At 30.8% G+C, this 21,329-nt stretch overlaps 2 protein-coding genes across 2 annotated transcripts; one reads left to right on the top strand and one right to left on the bottom strand.

Moving 5' to 3' along the window:
* Positions 1–942: 942 nt before the first annotated feature.
* Positions 943–20,668, top strand: LOC105567815 (soluble guanylate cyclase 89Da-like). The gene is made up of 18 exons (XM_012023009.1): positions 943–1,169; positions 4,873–5,072; positions 5,654–5,847; positions 6,021–6,154; positions 6,546–6,782; positions 6,917–7,119; positions 7,197–7,304; positions 7,409–7,577; positions 7,649–7,792; positions 8,402–8,555; positions 8,773–8,882; positions 9,254–9,343; positions 17,717–17,888; positions 18,443–18,602; positions 18,716–18,921; positions 19,364–19,587; positions 19,952–20,009; positions 20,320–20,668. The coding sequence occupies exons 1-18, from the start codon at positions 1,128–1,130 to the stop codon at positions 20,451–20,453; spliced, it is 2,739 nt and encodes a 912-aa protein (XP_011878399.1). The 5' UTR covers positions 943–1,127; the 3' UTR covers positions 20,454–20,668.
* Positions 10,843–16,689, bottom strand: LOC105567814 (trypsin-1-like). The gene is made up of 9 exons (XM_012023008.1): positions 16,612–16,689; positions 15,658–15,824; positions 13,364–13,644; positions 12,680–12,854; positions 12,140–12,302; positions 11,837–12,045; positions 11,481–11,683; positions 11,131–11,185; positions 10,843–10,967 (listed from the first exon to the last, which is right to left on the bottom strand). Exons 3-9 carry the CDS (start codon positions 13,430–13,432, stop codon positions 10,852–10,854), a joined length of 990 nt encoding a protein of 329 aa, XP_011878398.1. The 5' UTR covers positions 13,433–13,644; positions 15,658–15,824; positions 16,612–16,689; the 3' UTR covers positions 10,843–10,851.
* Positions 20,669–21,329: the final 661 nt, after the last annotated feature.

Genomic DNA, 21,329 nt, shown 5'->3' with positions numbered 1-21,329 from the left:
TACAGTGGAGAGTAAATAAGTACACAATTGAAACAGAGATAAGACAATTTCACACGCAAGTGATGAGGCGATGGATGTTTCAACAGGAACTTTCTCGGCAGCGCTTATTACAAGTGCTGTTCTTAGTAAACTATTGCACGTATCACCCTGACTTTTTCGTTTTTTGTATTTTAATCCATCATTAAAAATGAGATACCGTGTATAAACGGTAAGGTTATCATTGAGCAATTATTTTTTGCGTAAGAAATCATTTTTTGACGTTTTAAATAAAAAAAACGAAATAATTGAAGCTGACGCTTGGAATAGTTTACTTAATAGATTGTGTCGTCGCATCTTTATGCAGATACGCTGAAGCCAATAAGTTCTTCCATCGTTTTGCCACGAAGGATCTCTCTTGCATACGTACTTAATTCTGAGCGAGTGTCACTGAAATCATGTTCTTTTTGACAGGAAATGTATTAATAAAATATATCTCTATATGCGCAAACTTATATAATTTAGACTACAATAAACACATAATTGAAAATATTATTTGCGTGCTTTTGGAATGTATTTAAATAACGTTTATGAATGTTTCTTCAATTCTTAAGCAATCCCAATATGTATATTATTATTCTAGAAACAATATTATTGTACTAATATGCAATAAAAGAATCTTTCAGCTATACGAAGAGTTTAATAAATTGCCCTCGCGAAATTGCATCGTAAATAATATGAGCGCGCAACAAGTACTTGCGAGTTAAAATTTATTGCTCGAAACATTCAGGTGCAAACGCCTGGAACAAACGACAAAGTCTGCGCACACGCATCGCGTACACCTCTCCAAGCCATCCTTGTTGGGTTGACTAACCCTCAAGCCGCAGTCGAAACTGGATCCGCCGCGCATCGTTTGACTTCCCTCTCTCCGCTGCATCGGGGGGAATTATTGTTCAAGCGATACCACGGTTGCGATCCTGATGGCGCGAAACACTTGTCTTCCGAACGTCGCGATTACAATGGAGCAAGATAATGGGAAGGATCTCGATCTACTAGTGCTGTAAGATTGCGAAAGAAACGCTTTCATAAACCCACTGACGGAATATTATTTAATTAACGCACGCCTAAATAAGTAAAGCACGTTCGCCAAGATGTACGGGATGCTGCTGGAAAGTGTACAATATTTCGTGCAGGTCGGTACAGTGCGAATATATCATAGAACTGGCATTGTATATTCGGGTATACATGTTTTATTTGAGGCATATATGTATATGTACACTTGAAGAGAATGATTGAGTTTGAATTAAAATTTTATTTTTTCTTTGTTGTTCTTCACGGTAAGTAGTGTTTTACACAGTTCTTAAATTTGGTTTAACTTATTTATGTTATTATTCCCGATAAATGATGTGTAATTACGTTAAATCACATTATTATACAGAAACAATTTTTAATTTTATTATTTTGCACCTTCACGTAGCATGAACTATGAGTTGTTACTTCAAATGCTATTTGTAATAATATTTAGGGAAGTAAAGAAACATTATTGGTAGTTGTTTATTAGAGAATAAAAATTTCTGCATTGTATAAAATCACGAATAAATATAATTTCATAATTTATAAGTGTTCCAAGTTAGTATACATTTTCATTAATGAATTATTAACTTTTTACCAATCTTCCTTTAAACCACAAAATTATTTAATTTTTTTACTGGTCTCAATTATGAATTACATTTAAAAATTAAAAAGAGATGATTTATTAAATGTGGAATAAGTTTAGAAGTCACTTTTTGTACCAGCTTTTTTTATATTGCAAAGTTCTAGCTCCATTTATTGTGAATAACATGGTGAATCGCATAAGTTTGATAAGATTGCAGTGGCGCAGCTGCTCCTGGAAATATTCAATTTAAGAAGTTTGAGATTGTGAATGCCGTGCTGATGAAGAATAAGACAATTCTTTTCTACAATTTACTAATATTAAAACTTTTTCTCAGTCGATTTCTTTTACTTAATTGTTTGATTATTTTTCTTCTTTCATTAATAACGTTACGTAGTGGAAAGTTCTTCTTCACGCGTTTCATATTAAAGAAATATGATCGATCTTCTTTTTGCATCAAAGGACATTTATCTTCAGTTGCGCAGATTTTAATGAATCCTATCATGTTTCCTTTACATGTTCTCTCTTTTCTGGAGTAATTTATTTTCAGAAGAAATACCTATACTTATATATTAAAAAACATAACTTTATTACGATAAATTTATATAATTAATTATAAATTTGATAAATTAAGAACAAATATTAATTCAAGATACTTTTATTATGTAAAATTAAGTTATTATAAAATTATTATTTTTAATAGAGTTAAATGTGTGTGTGTGTGTGTGTTTGTGTTTATTTGTCAAGTATGTACAATAAATACAGTTGTATATATCACAAATTCTTTTATGATATTAGTTTATTCAAATTTTATTGAAATTTTTATAAACTTTTATTTATAATAAACACTTGACACAAAGCATATCTGATAAGTCTTACAACTAAATATGTCTTACGCGACATGTTAATAAGCCTGACAAATCCATATTTAATTGCACGTTCGTCAGCATCCATTTTAATGAACTGTACATATGTACTCATCGGATATTCAATTGCTGAGTTAAGGCCAAATACATTTATCTTTGAGCTAACTGCAATTTATACTAATTGTAATTTGTCTTTTTGTAGAAGATAGCAGAACCAAAATTAAACTCGTCCATCAATCTGTCTAATTCTTTACGAAGTCTAAGTCTTTACATCTTACGATGTTTTAAACACGATTTAATGACCTTGGGGGTAGAAACATTTTCTTAGAGCTACAAATGGTATTGTGACATTAATAATTATTAAAATTATTACAGTTACATTATATAAATTTTTACTGAAAAACTGATTATTATCGTGATCTACATTTATCTTAACATGATATAAGATCGTTACTTGGCGTTTTCCAATGCAAACATACCTAATTACTGTTTAAATAGAGAGTCCTTTTAGTCATACACGTATAATTTAGAGAAGAAATTAAGTTACTTTATCTTTCTCTCTCCGTTTCTCTCACTTCCGTTAATAAAGCACTTTATGCTACAGCAAAATTTCAATGAAATCTATACATATAGTATTGATTAATCTTATTAGGTATCCTACATTCGAGGAGATTACATAGGTATATGTCGTACATTTTCCATTTTATTTACGGAAATAAATTTCACGAATATGATAGACATGTACATACAATAAATTACATTATCTATTTCTTCGTGATTTTATCAAGGAAACAACCAAAATTTGTAAAGCGAAAATTTACATTTAATATTAAATTTCTGAATCAAAAAAAGTATATTCTTATGTCACAATACTACAACAAATATTAATTATCCGATACTCTAAAATTATCGCTTTGCAACGAAACTCTTGTCAGTATTCTTTAAATTTGTTATTTTTTTTATGAAGAAGAAGATTCAATTACAAAATTTAATAATTATCAATGTCATATGTAATCATCAAGTTAATTCATTTATATACTTCTATGTTTTAAATAATTCTAATTGTTTTGTTTATCGATATCGGTGTCGGTGTTACAACTTCGATACTATCACATTAATTAACTTATTAATATGTTCCGTTTGTTTCTTGAGAATCATTACGAATTGATCCGTGTACTTATAACGTGTGTCACGTACTTACGAAGGAAACGCTTCGTAGATACGTAATAAACGAGGTACTTGAATATGAATGCACTTAAAAGACTTCCTTTTAGTCCCTGGCTCCTTAATCGTACGACGTTTTAAAAATAGCATTTTAGTCTACCACACACACACACACACACATGTAAAGTCGACTCTATTGATTTGTTTTGATAATATCTTGCTTCCCCTTATGTGTCCTTAATCGTTTGTAATTATACAACTTACTTTATTTGGAGTTACGCTTATAATTAATAGTTTATTACTTACTTTGAAATATACATATAGTTAATTGTTTATTAGATCGTTTCACTTTGTAAATTTGCGTGTTCATTTGTAATATGGTTCCTGAGTCTTCCTCATTTAAGATCACATATCCATTTTCGTGACCGCCTCTCATACTAGTTAAAGGAACATTAATTGACATAGGGGGACTGGGAAATTGGTTCGATTATCCGAATCGATTTATAATTAATCCATAGAACCTATTATCTGACACGTAACAAGGATATTGTTACAGATATGTTTCTTGAACAAATACTACTTTACGTTCAGCTTCTATACGTGTAATATATTATAGCTTTTATTACAGAATGTTCCACAGCTCTATTCATCTTATACGTACATCTCCGCTATGTTAAATAATATAAGAAAACGTTTCTGAAATGTTCGGTTCTATTCTTACTTACATAATTGTTGAATTTTCCACATTTTAGAAATAGTAAATTTTTTATTAATCAGAAAGTTATCAATATGAAATTTTTATATTTTATATGCAGAATAAGTAAATATTACTCTTTATTCTTATGGAGAAATAGAGAAATTTAAGCCTGTATCAAACTACGAATTAAGATTGAGATTAGATTACAATTTGACCAGTCAGAACAAAATTTACTTTTAAGTTTAATAAATTTTACTCTGATTGGTTGAATTTCCATCTAATCTCAATCTTAATCCGTAGTCTGGCTCAACATGCATTGTGTGCTAACGATCTAGTTTTTTAATTTCTTTAAATAGCGAAAATATTTGAGGTGGATAGAGTGAAACATCATGTACAACAGTTATTAAATTTTCATTTTGGAATAATACATTGAACATTACTCATAACACTACTAGTAATATAAATTAAGAATGAAGTCATTTAACAAAAAGTTAAATCAAATATTTTTCTTACAGTTAGAATTTGGCGAAGAAGTATGGCTTCGCATTGTGGAGAAAGCTGATTGCAAACACATGGTGTTTAATACCAGACAAATATATCCAGATGAGCTAATGACTAATTTAGCTGCAGCTCTTGCCGCATACACCGGTGATTCTATGGATAATGTTATGCAATTTTTTGGAAAGTGCTTCGTCAGATTTTTCAGTAATTTAGGGTAAGTTCTTAAAAAAAACGTACATAAAATGTATCAACCGCAGCTCTATATAATTTCTGAAATATAATTAATTGCCATTGGAAATACAATCGTTAATTTCGCTCATCAAGGCAAGTGCAAAATAAGATCCCTTACATTGACAGTAAACAAATGTTTGATTTTTGTATTTTTGATGTATTACCCAATTATATTTTTAAATATTTAATAAATTATTATTTTCGTTACACATACAATATAATATTCTTCTTTTTCCATTAAAATACGATCCACAATTTAAAGGGCTTTATGATCGATTATTGAATATTATTCATTTCACGAAATTCTTTTTATCGCGGTATTCGATATTTGATCGCTTCAGTTTTCTTCGTTCAATTACATGTACTTTACGATCGCGGAAAATTGATGCGACAGAAACTGAGATATACTTAAGAAAATGTGCATAGAGACTTAATACATGTCACAATCGATTAATGTTATTATAGAAACTTATAGATGTATATGTGTGTCATCTATTTCAAAAATACTTATGCTCGCATGAAAATTAATACAATTTGCATATAATACTTAGTTTACTTTGTTAGGTACGATTGCACTGTGAAGGCAACTGGTCGTTACTTTTGTGATTTTTTACAAAGCGTGGACAACATTCATATGCAAATGAGATTCACATATCCAAAAATGAAGAGTCCTTCTATGTATACGACGCATGTGGATCCACAAGGTGTTGTTTTAGTTTACAGAAGTACTCGACAAGGCTTTACGCATTATTTTATGGGTAAGATGCTGTTCCTATAAATATTAGAAACAATTAATATTTTGCTATTATCAAAAAACTTTCATACACATGAAGAAAGAGATAGATATGCGTAATTCTTTAGCTCGATTATATTTTACACAATATATGTATATTTTCTATTATACATATACATAACATTCTTTTCTTTTCAGGGCAATTATTTCAAATCGCAAATGACTTATATAACACGGAACTGGATATTAAAATATTAGAAAGTTCAAATAATATTCCAGGATCTCGAAACGTAATGGTTAAATTTCGTATTAATTTCGATAACCGTCAATACGTAAGTTTTGAATGTAGATTTTAATCATATTCTTTTTTTCTAAACAGGAGGTTTTAAACAAAGTTATAAAATATATATTATCATATTATAAAACATATTATTGTAAAACATATACATATTATATATTAATTACAACTGTCTATTTAACCAAAAATTTTTCTGAAAAATATATAATCTGCATTTTTAAAGAATTTAGATTCAACTATAATAATATATACAATATGTATATGTAACTTGGATTACAAGAATTATCGCAGTACTAAATTACTGATCGTTATACTCACGTTTTATTATTATTAATTAAAACTTATTATTAAACACAGTTATGTTATTTATGATATATAATTTTAACATTCAATTTTTAACGCTAACAATTTACATTGGGAATCAGATGACGAAGAACAATAGAATGAACACGCCACTAGATCATGAATTGCCACCTGTATCTTGCACATTTTTCTTACGTCTTTTTCCATTTGGCGTCGTAATGAACAAGGATATGCGAGTACTAGGAGCTGGTGATAAATTGCTTCAAGCATGGGGTGGCACCACATCCATTTTAAACAAGCATGTCACTGAAATATTCAAATTAAGAAGACCAAAGGGAATTTCATTTACATGGGGGAACGTAAGTATAAATTATACGTACTTTGAAAGAGATACAATTTGTTTTATGAATTATGATAACAATTTCAATTGTTGCATAGAGCACGTATGTACATACATGAATACAACTGGTACTTATATACGTGATATTTTTAGATAATATATTTACATTCCGTGATATTCGAATTGGAACTTATCAGGGCAAACGATCATAATTCTTCGATCAATTCTGACGATACGCCAAGCACAAGTAGTGGTTTAGACAGGCGTGGGAGTCAAGGTGCGAGAAGTATTTTGTTAAAAGGCCAAATGAGACACCTCGAAGATATTAAAGCTATTATATTTCTCTGTAGTCCTTTGTAAGTTTTCAATTCATCATTAAATTACCATTTTCCATAGGATGATATATTTATAATCGATTATCTTACCACAATAGAATCAACAGTTTGGACGAACTTCTTAATATGGGTCTGTATCTGAATGATCTAAATCCTCATGGGATGAGCAAAGAACTAGTATTGGCAGGGTGGCAACATTGCGGACGGTACAGCTCGTGTTCTGAAATAACGCGGGGAAAAAATGATGTCACCTAAAATTCAGTACATTTTACAAAATTTTTTCGAAAGAATTCATAGCATTTATTTGTAGATTGGAAATGATGTTCGAGAGGGCAGAGCAAAGATCGACTGATCTAGAAAATAGCTACACACTATTGGACCTATGGAAAAACAAAAGCGACGAGCTTTTATATTCTATGATTCCGCAAACGGTGGCAGACCGATTGCGAGCCGGAGTCAGTCCATTGAGTACATGTGAGGTGCGCAAATAGACCACCACAAAAAGTTTTTATCTTTTATTTTATCTAATAACCGTCTTAACACTTTACAGTCATTTGAATCGATAACGGTTCTATTCTGTGAATTATGTGACTTTGATTATTCGACTATTGAGGGAGCGATGGACATTGTCTTATCAATGAACGCCGTTTTTTCTTGCTTCGATACGCTGATGGATCAGTTTAATGTGTATAAAGTAAGAATATTCATTTTATGAAGTGCCATATGTCATTACCTCTCGGATAAAGTCGAATTTAATGTGATTAATGTAATTTAAGTAAAATCTTATCAGTAAAAATGTATCACACACAACAAAATATCAAGACTTTGTTTTGTTATGTTTGGATAATTTTGATTATTTGAACGTCAAGAAAGCGATAAACATTGCCTTATTAACAAACACGGATTTTTCTTATTTCACTATGCTAGTAGATCAATGTAACGTGCATAAAGTAAGATTATTTATTTCACTAAAAATATAATATTATTTATATAATATAGAATTTAATCTATTAGAATCAATATTATTTTTTACATTGAAATATTCTCTTATTATGCACATGTTAAAATTTAATCCAATAGTAATTATATTGTTAATTAAAAATTATATTTCTATGATTCAAGTCGATTCAATCCGATGCGCTTCGGTTCGAATGAAATTTTCTCAATTCGGATTCAAAAAAGGAAACGAAATTCGATTCAACATAAAACATTCTTGATATGTACATAAATTACTATATGGTGTCAATTATATTATACGTGCAATTGTACGTTATATTTGCCATTTACAATCATATGGTGACAGGTGGAGACGGTCGGTCGTGTGTATATGGCAGCTAGCGGAGCACCGGACAGAAATGAAAACCATGCGCAGAACGTCGCCGACGTTTCTCTACAACTCATCGAGCACGTTCGATCTCTCAAGTTACCCTCCGGAGTGGATATACGAATCCGCATAGGTAACCATCCTACACGTAGCCATTCAACTTCTCGAACGTAATATATATTTTCTTGTTTCTCTTGAGACACGACTTCGTTTTCTTGACGTTTCAAATAATTTTTATCTCCGCGAAGACGGACCGTATTACGCAGCAACGGATGTATGACGTAAAACAACCTGAGATATATAATAGTATATATTTACCTTAATTTCTTATAATACCTCAAATTTTTCAGGAATTCATTCTGGACCAGCTGTCGCCGGTGTGGTCGGCATTAAAGTACCGAGATACTGTTTCTTCGGAGATACTGTTAATACGGCCTCCAGAATGCAGACCACTAGTCTGGTAATGCTAGTTTATCTTTTATATGTATAAGTGACATTAGATATAATGTATAAATTCATATACATAGTATATATATATGTATAATATACGATCTGGGATCATTTCATCCGATATGGATTGATTTTTCCTCGTGTCTGAGATTTCGTCGTAAGAAGTAATGGCTGAAAAAGTTAATATTCATAATTCAATAATTTTTGATAAATAAAAGTCAAATATCTAAACTGATTGTTCAATTTTGTTATCAAGTAAATTGCGCTTAATATGACAGTTTTTATTGAAAAAATAATTTATAAACGTTCAAAAATCTGTTATCTTTCCTGAGCTTTTCTGAATTTTCATACTTTAACATTTTATTGCATTGTATGGCGTAGCCAGGGAAGGTGCATATTTCTTCTAGCACCAAAGCTCTGCTACCAAAAGGTCATTATCGTACTGAATCACGTGGAGTTGTCTGGGTAAAGGTTTGTATTATGAAATATTGACCACCTAATAATTATACATCACATATATGTAATAATGTATTATTTATAAAGGGAAAGGGAGACATGGAGACATATTGGTTGCAGTCAACAGCGAACACCAAAACGGAAGAAGAAATTAATTCATCCGACGATGAGAACGCAATAATTGAAGGTCTTTTAGTCACTAGTATATAAGAGTTTTAATATTAAAATACCTAAAACCCATATAGTATAATTACTATAAAAATGTATGTTTTATCTAGCAGAAAGAATCAAGTTGTGTGTCGACTATCTATTCCTTAATATATATAGACGTTGATCGTGTCGAGTAGACATAATTTCTTAAGTTTTATAAGAGATAATTACCATTAAAAAACTATTACACATACATTGCACTTAAATTAATTACAAGTTGATGTCTTGTTAATATAACAAAATTATCAATAACAAAATGCACACGACGTGCATACATTTTACATTACTATTTATTTATTGCATGATAAAAACACCAATACAAATACATTACAAATATATTGTATATAAGTTTTCACTAAAATTCCAAGTTATTTGATTACGAGAAAGAGAGAACGTTTTGTCACTTTCTTTTTCTGTGTATATCTTCTATATTGTGTTAAACAATTATCATGGCACGAGGCAATTAATTCTTAATTGTACAATGCCAGTCAGAAATGTTACCTGTATATTTATTTGATAATGATAAAAAATCTGAAATTATCGACCACTGTCGAAATGATATTAATGTAAATGTTCAAATATTGTAATCAATTATGTAATCAGATGCGTATAATAAGATAGATATTATTATGCGTGTAATTTAGTTATTAGTAAATTAATAATTATTTACTTTAAAATATTAATAGTTTTTATTTATTAAGTACGTTCATTAATTCGGGCAGTCTTTTTTATTTAAATTTTCGTATTAAAAGTTATCATTATTACGCGAGTAATGTAATTTATTGAATAAAAGTGTGAAAAAGTTCGGTGCTAAGATAATGATTATTTAACAATATTTTACATTGCAAGAATTTTTTGTTAATATATGCATACTCAACGTTAGATATGTAATTTCGAAAAAAATATTCTATGTGTGTAATATTGTATTGTACATTATATTTTTATTTTATAATGTAATATTTTGATAATATTGTATACATTGGAAAGTAAATTATAAGAAAAATGATATAAATAATATAAATGTAAAAGATTATATGGTAAAGAAAAGAGGACCGCTGATCGGAATCGGCGGGGGCGGTGGGGGACCTCTATGTGACTAGTTTCTGTCGAGTAAAATTTGAGGTATTTAATCTAAATAGTCTTTTAATTGATAAATTTTCATTTGCACATTTACAATATGATTTTTCGTTGGCACATTAATAAAAAATGTTACACAATAGACGCTTTGTAGATTGATTCTGTACATTTTTCGTCATTTTATGTGAGAAAAATATAAATTAACTAAAATAAATATCTTATATTAAAATTGCATATCAACAATAGCAACCGTCTAACGTGTTGCTTGTAATCCATGTAAGGAATCGATTTACTCTGGTATAAACCCCGGGATATCCGGGTTGCGCGCACCCCTCGCCCCAGGATACTACTCCTGCAAATTTAGAGAGTTTTTTAATTTGTCTAGCTTTTCTCTCGCGTGAGATTAGTTTTCCAGGTTTTCTGTAAACTTTTCTCACGTCTACCAGTTTCTTCAAATTTTGCTTGTATTGCACGTACCACCTACATTAAATAACACAATTTAAAATTGAACTTACCAACTACCTGGTGACTACCATTCTCCCGTACGTGCAACGGACCACCGCTATCTCCCTATAACGTTAAAATTTACATTACTATTTTTTTAATTTACAATATTTTACACTTATTAAAAATATATACTAAAAGAATATTCTGCTAACATTTTTACGTATCTCAGTTTTTTAATAGTATTTTTGTTATATTAATTGGTTCCAGTAAGTTAATAATAATTTTCCATTTTTATATTTCAAAATACATGCTATAAAATTTATTATTCTATTGTTTAACATAAAAGTTTTACGTGTATACATAATTACTTAATATTACTTCCTTAATTTTGTAATTTAAGATAATACTTTCTGCTTACTTGACAAGAATCTTTGCCGCCCTCTGTGATACCCGCACATAGCATATTATCTGTTATCCTACGCGATGGATATTTTGTAGCTCGGCATTCCGCGTTTGAAAGAATAGGAACAACAACTTCCTGTAAAGTGTGTGACACCGAACCACCTTCCTTAACGGCACCCCATCCGGTTACAATACCTTTTTTGCCGGCAAAAGTTTTTACTGAAAACAGGTAATAGATTCATAATCTACCGCATGCGAATAAATTTAATTTAATTAAGTATTCTGTTAAGTATTCAATCAATTGATTAATTAAAAGAATTTTTAATTGATGTCCAATACTGCACATGAGTAAATACGTAAACTAGAAAATACCTTGTTCCGGAAGACAAGCAGGTCGCATTGGACCTTCAAATTTAATAGCATCTTTTAGCTTAAGGAGTGCAATATCGTTGTTGTAATTGGCAGTGGAGTAAGCACTGTGCTTGATCGTTTTCTCCACTAGAAAATCCTGCGTTTTGCTTTCAGTGGTCGAGTTCCAGTCATGTTCTAATATTCGAACAATCAATTTATTCGCATCGAATCTGTCAAGAAAAATCTGATTAATTATCGATTGTTTTACAGACATGCGCATATACATTTAATAATGCTAAAACTCACCATGAACGAATTAATTACCTGTCAATGCAATGAGCAGCCGTTAGTACGTATCGTGAATTTATGACTGTACCACCACAATAAAATGATCCTCTATACATCAATAGAACCATCCAAGGATACTGATTGACAAGCGTCTCGACACCACCAACAATACGATTGTGTTTGTTTGTCAAACCACAAGCTATAATAGATCAATAATAAATCAATATTTTACTGTTATATACATGTATGTGTATACTATATTGAACATATACGCTGTATATTTTATATATAATAGTTTTCCTTTTTTCAATATTAATTAATGAATCAATGATATACGATTGAAATAAATAATATCTTTGATAACAGTACTAACGTACTTAATAATATATGTTTTGTACTTTTTATTCATACTACTGTAATTTATAACACATAGAATGATGAGATGTATTATTATATTAACAATGATTATTTCACAAATACCATTTCATTTAATTAATTCAGATATATTGTATATTGTATAGTTACTCTAGGATTTTTAATACCGTACTAAATTTCAGAAACTATGTGCAAACATACTGCATTGTGAACATTTTTCCGGATGTTGCAGTTCTGGTTGTTGCGGTTCTATGATCGATGGTGGATATGGTGCCACCGAACCAAACAACCATTCCCAGAATCCTTTATCATTATCAATTCCACTTGTGCTATTAAAGTTTTCCTCCTCCACGCGTACGGTTAAGTTTGACTGCGGCTGTTATTTAAAACATAATTTTGTATTATATGGATTATAATATTTATACAACATTGAAGCCATTAAAAGATACAAGACTTGGATTTATTGCACTTATTAATTGCTTCCATAAAAAATATAATACATTTATAATATATAATATATAATATAATATAATATATATTTGACTGTAAAATGTACTGTGACATATGAGAGAGTTTATATCATAAAGATATTTAATATTAGGCGTAGAGGAGTTGCAAAAAGAGACAATATTTAATAAATTATTCCTTTAAATTATCCACTCATTCAGTTAGTAAATAAATATAAAGTAAGTGATAAATTTGAAGGTTTCTGTGCACAGATCTATGTATATTTTTAATATTTTCTTGTGTTTTTATTTGGCAATATAATTATTGGCATAAATTAATTTAAGGAATCCTTTATCCATGTATATTTTATCTAAATTTTATATCCATAAACGATCGTAAAAGTGTGAAAACACCGCACCATTAACACATCGACGATACCTCATTATCTACGGCGACTGATATCACGATTGCAACAAGTGTTAATAACAATGTAAACCGAAAGAACATTATTTCTTGCACTTAAAAATCTAGCACTGCTCTGTATGCTGTTTTCCACTGTACGCTGTGAGAAGTATCAAACCGAGCTGATCCACACTTCCTGCTGAGGCGGCATATACTTTCACACAAGCCGTCGATTTGGTGTCACGTCTTTATTTATACGGAATAGTGGACAAGCCGGTGGCAGAAGTGAAAATTTAGGCTAGTGGTATGTAAATTCGCTGCAAATAAAAACGTCGTAAGCATGTAAGAGATCTGTTAAAGTTCGTTAAAGATGGTATATCTTTTACTCAGATAATTCCTTTTCCTCTTTCTCTCCTGATTTCTCTTCTCAGAATAAAAAAAAGGGCAAAAGTGAACGTCTCAATTTTAAAAGTAATTTATTAGAAATAAAATTGTGAGAGATAAAATAAAGCGTTTTGTATAAAAATATTTTCACCGTCTAGATTTTTTAAATACTTCTTGTAAATTATATAGAATATTATTATACAAATATTATTAAAAGGTTCCATTTAAAAACTTTAAGATAATCCTCACGTGATCTTGACAACGCCATTCAAGGTCATACTAATATTGCTATGTAATGCGTTACTTAAAACTCTACTGTCTGGAAAGACAAAAGTTGTAGAGTTTCTTCTGGAACTTATACGTTTTGAGATATTCTACGTGGTCAGCTTATAGCGAATTCGGTTGCTTGCACTAGTGCGCACTGAGTGAACACTAAGGCCTGTTTATAGCCAGTTCTTATATTTAACTTTGTCTTCAATACACGTTCAAAGAGTACTTAGTCAAAAAATGATCCGTGTAAACGTTGTACAGACCATTTGTCTGGGTAAGAAATATTGCAAGAGGTATTTAAGATGATCTTAAAATATAACAATTGACTGGAAGCAAGGCCTAGTGCGCACTCAGTGCGCGCTAGTGCAACCAACCGAATTCGCTATTAGAGAAAACACTCTATACATATACTTTTAAAATTGTATATCTGAAGGTTTAATGAGCCTCATTGCAATTTGTACATTTAAATTTACAGATACGTTTTTAAAAATCCCTGTTATAACATAAATGTAAGTCACAATGCATGCGCCCATACATTCATAATATGTCACGTGACATAGAAAACGACAGTTCGTTTGGCAGGTTCCTGTCTTTGTCTTTATCGGTACTTCTCCGTCAGATCCGTCTTATCATAACTTCGATTATTGCTGAACAAACGAGATAAGATGCGCGGGAGGACAACAGATTGTACGCCACCTGTAACCTGTGACAGTGGGTCAAGGTATATAGGTAACGAGACCCTCATGCGGGCGAGACGCATTACCTTATTGTCTCGACGTACGTCTAACTTTATCACAAGCCTTGCTTTATTTTCATGTATCTTCAAGGTCAGATTAAATAGATGTAATCTCTTCACGGACACAAATTTATTGTCACATATGATATCAAGCGACAAATACGTAATTCTTAGTAGACAGAGTTTTAAGATCATAAAAGTTCAACGAACCATTAAGATATGGTAAAAAGGAAAATTCTTCATGACTAAGTTCGTTCATAATTAATTAAATGGCGCCCATATATACGCAGAATAAGCAGAGAAAATTTATAGTGTTACGCTGCACATTGAAATGCAGTATTAAAATTACCATTTCATATATAAATGTAATAAATAATAATATAATTTAAATATAAATGTAATATGTTATATAATATTTTATATTGTATAATATTTTAATATTTTATACATAGCATCTTAGAAAATATTTGAAATTATTTTACTTCTACAGTTCTTTTCTATCTCTAATTAACTCAAAGATACGGCCTGACCCAGTTGTATGGAATGCTTTGTATATACATACGACAAGCAAGACAAGTAGAAAATGCAAGAAAAAAATTAAACTTGTGCATTCTTATCGCGCTCGTGTCATGTATATCTGTTGATGAATGAGAGAGAGAGAGAGAGGGGGGAGAGGGGGGAGAGAGAGAGAGAGAGAGCAAAAACTATAATTATCATCCTTGAAAATTTAATTATCAAGTGTGATTAAAGAGAGATTCGATATTCTTTCTATACTTTTGATATTTGTTATGTGTTCGGAGAAATGTAACGCTATCTGGAACTCACCTTAGATTCTGCTGCAATTTTTACATTGATTAAAGATTATATGCGGGCCATATATAAGTAAAAGTAAATTTATCTATAAGTTAACAAATTGCAAAATATGATATATTTTATTTACCTTGATAGATAAATGCGTAAGTGTCAGTATTAAACGGTGCAAAATCAATTCAGTTTGAGGACAATACTGCACTTTTAATTGAAGATCTCAGGTGCATTTATACATCGCATATCAGACATTTGCTGCACAAATCTCTATATAGCCCTTATTTCAGATAACTAGAAATCCTTGAGAAGTAGCAAACGTTTTATTAGCTCGCGGGTTAATCACATTTTTTACGATTGTAACCGCAACCTTAATAGTCTGAGAAAAATGTATAACTTCTTCCTTTCATGCTACAGGTTTGTTCTAGCTCAATGAAATTGATGACAAGGACAAATGGTTATTACACTGACCCGATTGTAAGCGCAATAGAATCTTACCATGGTATTTAGCAAGTATTAGAAACTTCTAAGAAACTACTAATTTAATATGGTTATATTAGTTATGTTTAAATATCAAAATTCTTACCACTTGTACACCACTATTTACTGTTTTACAGAATTCGCATTATAAAATTGTATATTCCATAACTTGTACATTAACGCGAAATTTTATAATTATATATATACTTTTTCCAATTACTTTTCTTATACATATATGACAGATTGCTGAGTTTATATTATCGTGCCCTATTAGAAGATGGTCTCACAATCAGCCGTGCGTAATAGCGATCAGTCTTCATGTCGGACGCGCATATGAGAAGATCATGTCGCTACTTTCTTCAGAAACGAAATACAACCAATTGATTTCAAAAATACAAATTCGAAGAAAGTGTCTCTAGAATAATGACGAAAACAAAAATTCGATATTTTGGTATGACATATAGCACAATGAAATAACGAATCACATTCTTGAGCAATTAGTTACATTGCTCGCACATTTTATTAGCAACGACGGTTTATCACTATCGCCATCATATTTAGCATCGTCTTTATCATCATATATCATAATATTTATCGACGACTTTGTTACCGTAATCATTGACTTGTCATCGTCGTTATTGCCGGCCCCGTCATCGTAGCTATCATACCGCGACAATGAATCGGAACGGCCATGGGGCGCGGTGGCATTCGCGTTCATCCGCTGACGAAATTGACATTGATCCAGTCTCGGTGGATCCCTGAAATGAAGGGTCGCTGTAAGAGGAGGTGGACCGGGTTGACATTGGACGTTCGTGGTGGCCGATGGCCGATTGCGCCATAAACCGTCGCGCTTGATGTGCGTACGCGCGCAAACTCTCATTGTGCTTGTACCTGCGGCGTACTTGTGCAGGTGAGACAACGGGTGCGTACACCGACCGGCCGGGTGATTTAAAGGCTGTCACATGCAACATCTGCCAATGCAAACGCACCACTCAAGGTTGACGATCCCCACCGAGACACGCGGCTGGGCTTTTTCATTAGTTATAATTTACTATAAAACGGCAAAACGGCCGGGATAGCTTTAGACTTTTCACGCTACGGATGTAAGCACGTGCGCGAGCCCGAATTTCGCGAAAAAAGAACAAGTTCACCGATTGGATTACTTACCGGAAACCGAACACACACGGCATGGATGGTTATGCAAGAACAAGACACATTTCTGTGCTACTTTTATGCTTGAGCTCCTGTTACGCGTTACCTCGTGTGGTAAGTTAAGTAGTTATCTATACAATGTTCTATCCTCTTTTTTCATATAGTTAGATTATGTTAATGAGAACATGCTAATAATAAGGCGATGGTACAATATCCTGTTTTATATTAGTCTAAATTTATATTTAAACAACTTGACCATATTATAAGTAATAGTACCATAATATAAGAGTCAATAAAATATTAACATAATTAATCTGAACAAATTATTAACTTTTAATTAGATTTTTATTGTAGTTGTATTAAGTATCTCAAGCTTTATATAATCATAAACTGTCAAATTAAAAATGCATAAACGCTATATAAATACAAACATTCCTAAACTGATATATTTCTCTTCGAAAATGTTAAGCACAAAATCGGTGGAAAATATTCTTGTATTGTCTAGTAATGTCCTAGTAAAGAGAAATATCTATTCATATATTTTCTATTTCTACTATTTATAGATGTTGTCGAATAATAGACGGAATTTTCCTACCTCAAATGCTCAAGTGCACTATAACATCACGAATGCTGAAGTTGAGATTCATCCGACAATAGACGAGGTTTCTTATGTCGATTTCGATATGCCTGAGTTTTCATTTCCTTCTAAAAAGCCGAATGTTTGCAATGATTGCGGTAAATAAAAGCATTTGAGCTGATGCATCTGATTATTATTTAAAAGTTTATTCAAGACAAATTAGAGGGCATTATAAGAAAGTCACCTGTTTCAATTTAAATTGATAAAAAATATATTAATTTACTTCTATTGAAATGCACGAAACAACGGATTTAATTTTGTCTTAAAATGAATTTAATTATGAACGTAATAAATGTGTAAATGGAAAACATATTTCATACATAACAAGGTTGCAAAAATATCTATTGTCACCTATGGAATTATACCAATTAAAAGAATACCAATAAAGTTTTCTTCTTTGCACAATTTTTGTACATAATGTTATGATATTAAAATAATGAAAAATTTTATTTTTGTTTCTAATCTTACCTCACTAAATTTGGAGACATTAAAAGGTACACGTGACTATGACTAAATAAGATTAATAATTTCTTTTATAGTAGCGCGCAAAATTCAATAAATAATAATTATTTAGAAAACATGTGTTGAATAAACTTGCTTTAATCATATTAGTTATTGATTATTCAAGTTATATACAGGTAATGCGTTACAGTTTGCGGGCTTGGGAGAAAGACGAGAATTGTTGGTGGCAATGTGACTAGCGTTTACGATTATCCCTGGTTAGTTAGCATGAGTAAAAAAGGGACATTTTACTGTGCTGGAAGTATAATAACACGAAGGCATGTACTTACTGCAGCTCATTGTTTGCAAGGGTACGTGTAACGCGATTACTAATCACAGATAATTGTGAATTTACCGATTATACGCATATTTAATTTCAGAGTTACGTTATATTGTACTTATATTGTAACAAAATAATTTGTAGGTTTGACATTAGGACCATCAAACTTGTTTTGATGGATAACGATCGTTCCTCGATTGGCAGCAACGCTATAGTTCGACATATTAAATCGGCAGCCATTCACGAAAATTTTCATAGTTACACTTTTAATAATGATATTGCAATCATTGAGATGGATGAACCCGTACCAGTGAATGGAATTGTACGAACAGCATGTTTACCAGAAGATAGTAAGTTATTTCCAATACTAATAGTTGTAATACATGTATATATACATATGTATATCTTACAACCGTATATAATATGTATGTACATATATACTTTTTAAGATATGTAGAAGATAGTTTTGGAAAAATTTGATGTTTTAAGCTTTATTGATTGAGATATGATACCATATAAGCAATTTACATAAGTATGTATGCGCGTAAGAACATGAATTGTCATTTTATATGTTTATTTAAATAACATCTAAATTACGAGATTAATAATCTGCAGTAGTCAATAAATATCGCTAGTGTTAATATGTTTATTGAATAAGTATTGAATTTATTATACATTTCAGAATTCACGTTACGCTTAAAAATTTAGATAACGAGTTGTTAATACAGAATACATTATTGATGCAATCGGCCATAGAAGATATTAGAATAACAGAAATGATTAAAATTACAGAAATGATTGATTATACTGGAGCGCTTGCTACCGTAGTTGGATGGGGTCGAACGGGGGAAACGAAGCCAGTAAGTGACGAGTTGCGAAAGGTTAATCTGCCAATCTTATCACGAGAAGAATGCGATCAAGCCGGATACGCGAAAAACCGCATCACTGAAAATATGTTTTGTGCCGGCTACATACTACATCCAGATGGAGCGATAGGAGGACGGGATGCTTGTTTCGTAAGTGTTAACCACAGTTCCAAATAAACGTAAAAATCAATATTTTTCAGAATAGCAAATGTATGAAAAAACACATGTACATGTGTGTATGTATGTAAATTATTTATAATATCAACACAAGATTATCTTTGAGTTTTTATTAAATATTAGAGATTTTAATATTTAAATATACATAAAATATGACTCGCACTCATTGTCAGTTCTGTTATTATTTTAATATTGTAATAACTATCAGTATAGTAAGTAACAATTTAAATGTTTAACTTCAAAGAATACAATATATGTGCTAATTTAATATTTAATATTTAAGACTATTTGTTATGTATGTTTCTCTTCAAATGCTCAATTTTTATTTGTTGTTAAGGGTGACAGCGGTGGTCCTTTACATGTTAAAGGAATTTATGGACAGCTTGAAGTAGTAGGTATGTAGGTACTTCGTAATAATAAAGTAAAGTTCTATTGTTTATTATAACTTTAAAGCCAGGCTTTTCATTTTCTGGTTAACTGTTAAACCAGAGGTTAGTCGACTTGCTATCTGTTTCGATATTATTATCTAAGAAGAGTCAGGCAATCGATTAACTTCTGGTTAATACTTAACCAAAAAATGAAAACTCGAGCCTCAATCTTTTAAATTTAATGTTAAGACCAAATAACTTTTTCTCTCTTTAATTAAATAGAGAAATGCATTTCTCTTATAAAAGCTAATAAGGTAATATTTGTATTTATGTTTAGGTATCGTATCATGGGGGCGAGGATGTGGAAGACCAAACTTCCCAGGAATATTTACTAAATTGACGAATTACATTGGATGGCTTAAAGATCACTTAGATGAAGAATGTATTTGTCCTCCACCGCATCGACAGTAAAAAAAAATTGTTATCTATTGTTACTTCATTATAACTTACGCATGTGTAATTATCAAAAGAACAGTAAGTGTGTATGTTGTAATTTTACTTTAATATTTATTTTATTATTAAGTTTAAGAGAGTAATAGAAAATAATAGAGACCAAAACGTTTTCGCTCTTTCAAATTCATATTTTAGTATAATTATTGTATAAATATGCAATTTACATAACTTATATGTCGAAAAATAATACATTATTTTTTATTTTACAAGTTTTGTATTAGATACTGTATAAACATATAAATATTACTTTAATTTTTTTTCTATAGAATCATCATAACTCTGTTATTGTACATTTTTGCACCATTAATTTATTACAACTATGTATGTATGTGTATATGTATCTACATATGAATGTACGAACATATGTTACACATATATACATATATATACATTATATGTAACATTACATGCATCTAGTCCAATGTATCCATATTGTTTTTCCGCGACGCTGATTGGTTCTCTTGTTTGGCTGACTTCGTGCTGCAAGACAGCTGTCAGCGGCGAGATGTTAGACTTTCAACTTATGGTCTCATTTTAAAAATAATAAATTAATTACATTTAAGTTATAGATTATATTGGAGGAAAAATATACAAAAAGTTTAAAATTTGCTGTAAACATTATACGGCATGTAAAAATGATAAATTTAGTCATAATAAGCAAAAACAAATATGTACTGCAATATAGAATAATTTAGAAGATTCTTCACAGTGCTTTTGAAATGTTGCTATAATATTGTTCAAGCTACATTGTAAATGTATGTTTATACAATGTTTCTACAATATTGCACTGCAGTGTATGATATTGCAACGTTACTGTAATGTAGTTGCAAATTT

This window comes from Vollenhovia emeryi, unplaced genomic scaffold, assembly GCF_000949405.1.
Source record: "Vollenhovia emeryi isolate VEMERY1.0 unplaced genomic scaffold, V.emery_V1.0 DF939134.1, whole genome shotgun sequence".
Lineage (NCBI taxonomy): Eukaryota > Metazoa > Arthropoda > Insecta > Hymenoptera > Formicidae > Vollenhovia > Vollenhovia emeryi.
The sequence above is the reverse complement of the archived record's forward strand: the minus strand, read 5'-3'. Positions and strand labels throughout refer to the sequence as shown.

Coding starts and splice junctions, on each gene's coding strand:
- LOC105567815 (XM_012023009.1), top strand. CDS start 1,128: ATGTACGGGATGCTGCTGGAAAGTGTACAATATTTCGTGCAG. Junction 5,848..6,020: donor CTTTACGCATTATTTTATGG/GTAAGATGCTGT, acceptor TTTTCTTTTCAG/GGCAATTATTTCAAATCGCA. Junction 18,922..19,363: donor AGCATGTTTACCAGAAGATA/GTAAGTTATTTC, acceptor TTAAAATTACAG/AAATGATTGATTATACTGGA.
- LOC105567814 (XM_012023008.1), bottom strand. CDS start 13,432: ATGTTCTTTCGGTTTACATTGTTATTAACACTTGTTGCAATCGTGATA. Junction 12,855..13,363: donor CAGTCGCCGTAGATAATGAG/GTATCGTCGATG, acceptor TTTAAATAACAG/CCGCAGTCAAACTTAACCGT. Junction 12,046..12,139: donor GCTGCTCATTGCATTGACAG/GTAATTAATTCG, acceptor TTTTCTTGACAG/ATTCGATGCGAATAAATTGA.